The following is a 6634-nucleotide window of genomic DNA, read 5'->3' as shown; positions in this document are numbered from 1 at the left end:
ACAGAGGAGGGATCCCTCTCCCAGGACGGACAGACGTGCAATGGATGTCACGTGTACAGGACAAATCAACACAAACATACTGTACAATTACAATGACTGATAAAATGACAATGAATCACAATGAATGATAAAATGAACAAAAGGATGAATAAAAATGAATAAAAAGACCAATTTTAAGAAAAACAATTTCTTAAGAAATTTTGAGTGTGCCTGACTCTGGCCCTGTCGTTATTTTGAAGGGACTTATTTTAAAAGACTTTTGTCTTGTCTGTGTCTGTGTGCGTGTGTTTGTGTATGCATGTGTGCCTGTGCTTGTCCTGTCTGTCTGTCTGTGTGGTGTGTGTGGTGTCTGTCTCTCTATGTGTCTGTGTTTGTGTCTGCGAGAGAGAAGGATAAAATGTCCGACATTAAAAATGTAGTTTTGATAGTCTGATATCATACACAGACTTCAATAAAGTTAGTCAAAGGCAGGCTTGAGGTTGCCAAGCAACCAGGGTCAGCTGCAGGTCAGAGTAATTAGGCACAGGTGCCTGCACACACTCTGTTTCTCCCCTGAGACACTCAGAAAATCTCTAAATGAAGCCCCTCGAAGGTGGCCAAAAATACCAAAAAGGTGTGCCGCAAACCAAAAGCCGAAATGACCATCAGCATCCCTAGGACAATTTCCTTGCGAAAATTGTATAAACTTTGGCCTCGGGAGTTAGAGAAAGCACAGGTGCTCCCTGCTCCTTTTGAAAATGTCTCTTCTCAAATTAACATGGGAGTAGATTGGGCAGTAGATGCGTGTTGCTGGCGCATCTTCGTGTGTGACCCCAAAACTATAAAAATTACAGCTTCAGCAGTGTTATCACTGCGCCCGCCTGGAATTTTCCTACTTTTTGAAAGGTAATCATGTCTGTAGAGTGACATTTGCGGCCTCAATTGCAGTTTACAAATTCATTTTTCGACAGATTTTTCTCTCCCTCTGCACTCTAGCAATGATGTCAGGTACATTCTTGCAATACAAATCCATTAATTTTTTTGGTGTGTTTTTTGGCGATTTTTAGCAAACCATTTGGCGAAACTCTTAGAAAATTAATTTTTTCCACATTTTGATACCTTTTTTTGTGTGTGCGACAAAAACTGCGGGAGGAGTAGCGCGCCAAAAAAAGGCGTAATGATAATAATAATAAGCGTGGTGAATAGTATATAGTGTGCTCTTTCAGGCACACTTAATGAATTACAATGAATGATAAAATGATTACAGTAGCAGTGGAACCTGTGATAGAGAGAGAGACACAGATGCACAGCAGCAGCAAATCATTAACTATAAACTTTAATGTAGATATGGTAACAATAATGACAGTAATAATATGTGTAGTGGACGTCATGCAGGACCACAGCAGCAGCCACGATCCATGAGTTATGCTGCTGATGTTAGTTATGCTGCCATAGGATTAGACTGCCGGGGGACCCCACCCAGGGTTATGCCTAGCCAGGCACGGTATTGGTTGAAGATGCACACATCTCCCTTACCGAAAACCCTCTCTCTCTCTCTCTCTCTGTCTCTCTCTCTCCATCTGTGGACATGTCTCATTAATGCATGTTACTAACCAAACTTCCCCGGAGTTTCTGTGCTCTGTCGTCCAGCAGGTTCTCTTGGATCGTGGCTGCTGCTGTGATCCTGCACGACGTCCACTACATATATTATTACTGTCATTATTACTACCATATCTGTTACTGTAATTATTTTTATCATTCATTGTAATTCATTGTCATTTTATCAGTCATTGTACAATATGTTTGTGTTGATTTGTTCTGTACATGTGACATCCATTGCACGTCTGTCCGTCCTGGGAGAGGGATCCCTCCTCTGTGGCTCTTCCTGAGGTTTCTTCCACCTTTTTTCCCTGTTAAAGGTTTTTTGTGGGCAAGTTTTTCCTCACTGGAACCGAGGGTCTAAGGACAGAGGGTGTCACTCCCTGTACAGATTGTAAAGCCCTCTGAGGGAAATGTACTTTGTGACTTTGGGATATACAAATAAAATTGATTTGATTTGATAAACTCCAGGGAAGAAGTTTAGTTAGTAACATGCATTTATTCCATCATCTGCACCCATGCACTATCATCAGTCCTTTATTCAAATGTCTGTCAAATGTCTACAGATAGATGCACATATCTATATCTATATCTATTTATGCTTACATTTTAAGTATATATATATATATATATATTTATTTATTTATTATGTTTTTAATGTTTTTATGTTATGTCTGCACCTACCTGTCATGTCCCTTGTCCTTATGTCTATACCTGTATGTACAATTGTGAGCACAGTGAACTGGAGTCAAATTCCTCGTGTGTACACACACCTGGCCAATAAAGTGATTCTGATTCTTATAGAGTACGGTCTAGACCTGCTCTGTATAGTTGTCATGAGATAACTTTTGTTATGATTTGGTGCTATTTAAATAAAATTGAGATAACTTTTGTTATGATTTGGTGCTATTTAAATAAAATTGAACTGAATTCTGCATGTTGCTTTAGTTTTTAATGTGTCACACTTAATTTATATATTTTGTACTGTGCATGCTTCCACTTTACATGTTAAAACACAAACAATAAATTAATAAAAAAAGATGAATTAGTTTTTATTATTTAACTTTGAAACTCATTCACTGTAAGGAGAAAGACACACATATGATTGTTTTCATGAAAATGAGAAAACCTTCACCCTCTCAGGGCAAGTAAGATTATGGCTGCCCTCTCCTGACCCAGACGTAAACGAAAACAAACAAACGAATGGACGAACGGACGGACTACCTAACTAACTTTATGACAGTAAACCAATGATACCACAAGAGCAAACGACATTTCCAATGACATGTGAGAATTAGATCGTGTGGCACAGTCTGAAAGACGCATCAGCACCAGTCTATAATTAACATTTATTTAGACATGGTACAGAACACAGCCCGTCTGTCAGGCAAACTAGATCCTCAAAAATACAACAGTGATGAAACAATTCACTTCAACAAGCTACAAACCTGTTCAACATTCACATTCATCAAGTCAGGCATACTGCTGCATATTAATCACACTTCAGTTCAAATGAACTCATTTCATTTATCAACTGTGATGCCTCTATGGAAACAATGAATGCAAGACAAATCATCTGTTAATACGGCTTCTATCAGAGTAAACTGATTCTGACACAATACTCACATGTCCAGTTTAAACATGCACAATATTTCATTTTACATACAATAAATAAAATAATGACAAAACCGTCCATCTACAGGATCCTCACAGGGACAAAAGTGCTGAGTTCACAATAAAGTGATGAGTTATAAAAATAATAATAGACATTTTATCATCACTTTGCTCTCCATGATCCTGACATCAGAGATCAAGGTAAGCAGCAAAGCCTGATGTATTTAATGAATGAATATTTCTTTATTAATGGATCTTTTGTAAGTGGAAACAGACAACCTTTTTTTATGATTATGAACTGAGTGCTGATTGCATAGAATAATGACACCATCCTTGTTTGGATTGGTTTTCCATAAGCCTTGCTTTCACCATGCAATTCTGTCTGCCACCGGATATTTCCTGGGAAAATGAAAATGTTTTATTTACAAGAATAAGAAAGAAGACTCAATGAATGAACAAGTGTTACTCTTATCTCCACCCTGACACCAAACACTGCAGGAGTTACATGTTTGTGACAGCTACAACGTTACGGTTATGCAATGCACATCATTACAATAGATTTTTCTGTTTTTACATTCAGTATAAAATTCTCACAGTGTCAAAGTGAACATGCTTCTCTCTTATTTCAACGTGCTGCTAATCATTTCTTCACACAGCTAAACTCTGATTCACTCTGTGACAGTGAGTGTAAGAAATTGTACCACTTGGAGATGCTGGGGGTGGGCTCGTTGAAATTGTTTCTGTTCCCACTGAATGTTTAGTCAAAGCTCCTGTCAGTAGGTATCTCATTTAGAATTGAAGCACCCAGACAGAGCCTCAGAGATGACACTCTCATCACAGGAACAGAAATTAACAGTTTGAAGTTGAAAGTGCAGGAAACAGGAAGTGAGGCATTCATTATTTCTTGCGTGGCACCTTGTCACCAAGCGGTACTTCGTCCATCAGTTTCTGCAGAGACCACAGAGAGATGTAAGTGTCACTGTATCAAAATCGATCAGAACTATAGATTGAATAAAATATTGAAAACACATTAGTTCATGGTGTGATATGTGTAATCTAGATAAAGTCTCTGAAATCCAAAAGGTATGGTACTGTTTCATTTGATCAAATATTACCATGTAGGAACAAAAACAAGTTGTTATCATGGCTTCTACATGAATTCTTGAAAAAGTCTTATGAGCCAAGTCTAAAGTCTATTACAAAGAAAATGGATCACATCGTGTACATCTGCAAAGTCCTTCCATCTGCTGCTTATGTAGCAGATGACTCCTGTAGTGTTTTACTGCTTGAGCAGCAGGGACTTGTTTGATCAGACCGATCCTCTCTGATACCGATCATACATCTCTTTGTACAGCTGATTGATGCTGCAAACCAAAACAGAGACCTACTTGGTAGGTTACAGAGCAGAGGTTTTCTCATTGTGAGACACCTCCCCAGGAGGGCTCAGGAGAGGTGAAGTGGAGCAGTGGGAGACATGTGAGGCAAAAATGCTTGGCGAGGTAGAAGAGACAGGTGCATGCAGGTGTTCTAAAAACAGGAGGCTAGTTATTGTAGTTTCATAGTCAGCAAGCAGGGCTGCAGCTGGGGCTGTGACACACAGCTCACACACACAGCTCTCACACAGCTTTATGTGATAAATCTCACCATATGAACATGAATAGAACTTCATCCTCTGGGGATCCTCTGTTTCTAATTCATGGAAGTTCATCCAGTAGTTTAGATATTTCTGTCTGGACCAACTGATTGACACACCCACAATGCCATCCATAGAGCCGTGACGCTGGCATGGCTAAAAAGCATTAAGCCACATTTATCCATCAAACACACAGACACACTCACCTCCAGCAGCCTGCTGTAGTAGGTGAAGGCGTCCTCTTCGTCCCTGCGGCTGTCGTCAACCTTGTACCTCCTACAGGCCAACAAAAGCTCGTTGGAGCTGTAGAGCGGGGCGGGGTCAATGGAGTGGCTGTTGATCAGGCTGACCAGGTACTCCCGGTAATGCTTCCTGGATAACAGTATGCTGCAGTGTTAGCGTGTAAAAGGTGTATGCTTTCAAATGTCAAATGTTATCCTTGTTCTGGCCAGAGTCTTTTCAGTGTCTATAGTTTTGTCTTTTAATTTTATTTATGGAAACATTTTACTTACCATCAGCTCTGAAATACTTGCCAGTTCTTTTATTTATATGAACTTCACAAAGAAGCAGGCTTTTGTATGAAGCAGGCTTAGATCAGATAGATAGATCTTATTAGATCAGATCTAACCATATCATGTTTTGATAAGAAGCCTCTATGTTTACCCTGTTTTTTTAATCCTTTCATCATGATGTACATGAATTTTATTCCAGCCCTGCATCGATTCTATTAGTAACCTGTCAGTTTATGGGAATTAGCCTCCTTTGCTGAGACCCGGAGACACAGTGATATCACTAGAGACAGCTTTACAATGACCGAAACAGTAGCATCTGAAATATTTTTGTCCACTGCTTTTATAAGCACAAGTGTAAAAATAAGTGGATGGATCAGGAATAAAACATCAGTTTAACTTTACTGTTTGAGTTTTTTTTTTTTTTTTTTTTTACTTTTTTTAGAATTCAGTACTTTATTATTGACCATTCCACAAAGATCAGTACATCCTCTTCCATCACTCTGGTTTTCAATAGGGCTGGATGATATATTGATATTTTAATCTATATCGATATATTTTCAAAGGCGATATAGCATGACACCATATCGTTTATATCGATATAGTTTATTTTGCATTAAAGTGACTATACATTTCTTTCCTTGAGCCAGTTGGCTTTTATTTCTCCTCTCCCTATGTCCAGGCCTCCCGCTGCTTGCTGATGTCGTCACGTCAGAGTCTCCAACAACTCCAGAAAAACTCACTAGATTTGTTTCTAGTCACTTTTTGTGAAAAAACAAATGTGTAATGTAAACAACCGAAGCAGCGGGGTTAGAGGTGGTACACAGGTCTTGACCTATGTGTCAGCTGTTGCAGTGCATTGTGGGATTTGTAGTGTGAGTGGTGGGAGTGCGATTTACCGGCGAGCCATTAATAATAGACATATGAAATTATCCAGCCACAGACAAAATATCGATATGACTTTAGGTCCATATCGCCCAGTCCTAGTTTTCAGTCATCCTTTTGATGTGAGCCAGTATCAGAGTGTTGCTCTGGTTTTTGTATCACAGAAGTTCATCTCTTCACATCTATTATCCTCTGTTAGGATTTAAAAGTATCTGGGGCAGGAGTAGCAGTCAGGACTGGCAGGAAATGGAGCAGAGGCTGCAGTGGAGCAGGCAGAGTCCCAGCTACGGCACAGAGTCCTGGTAGGAACAGTGGCCAGAGGAAGGGTGGGTCTAGGAACCATAGCATCCCACCGTTTTGACAAGGCTCGGGAAAAGGAGCGGAGGCAACTAGTCCAGAATGAGGTGAGAGCAGT

The 6634-nt window shown here is 39.6% G+C and overlaps 1 protein-coding gene across 2 annotated transcripts in view; it reads right to left on the bottom strand.

Annotated features, from left to right (window-relative positions):
- Positions 1-2908: 2908 nt before the first annotated feature.
- Positions 2909-6634, bottom strand: part of rnf31 (ring finger protein 31) — a 44408-nt gene continuing 40682 nt past the window's right edge. The window contains exons 23-24 of one of the 2 annotated variants that reach the window (XM_019261996.2): positions 5032-5197; positions 2909-4140 (exon numbers count right to left, since the gene is read on the bottom strand). In XM_019261996.2, coding sequence (XP_019117541.2) covers positions 4090-4140; positions 5032-5197 — 217 coding nt within the window. In that variant the 3' untranslated portion in view covers positions 2909-4089. Of the gene's footprint in view, positions 4141-5031; positions 5198-6634 lie in introns of those variants that run through there. The other variant, XR_003461958.1, reaches the window with a different exon arrangement.

This window comes from Larimichthys crocea, unplaced genomic scaffold, assembly GCF_000972845.2.
Source record: "Larimichthys crocea isolate SSNF unplaced genomic scaffold, L_crocea_2.0 scaffold397, whole genome shotgun sequence".
Classification (NCBI taxonomy): domain Eukaryota; kingdom Metazoa; phylum Chordata; class Actinopteri; family Sciaenidae; genus Larimichthys; species Larimichthys crocea.
Note: the sequence above shows the minus strand (reverse complement) of the source record. Positions and strands in the feature narration are given on the sequence as shown.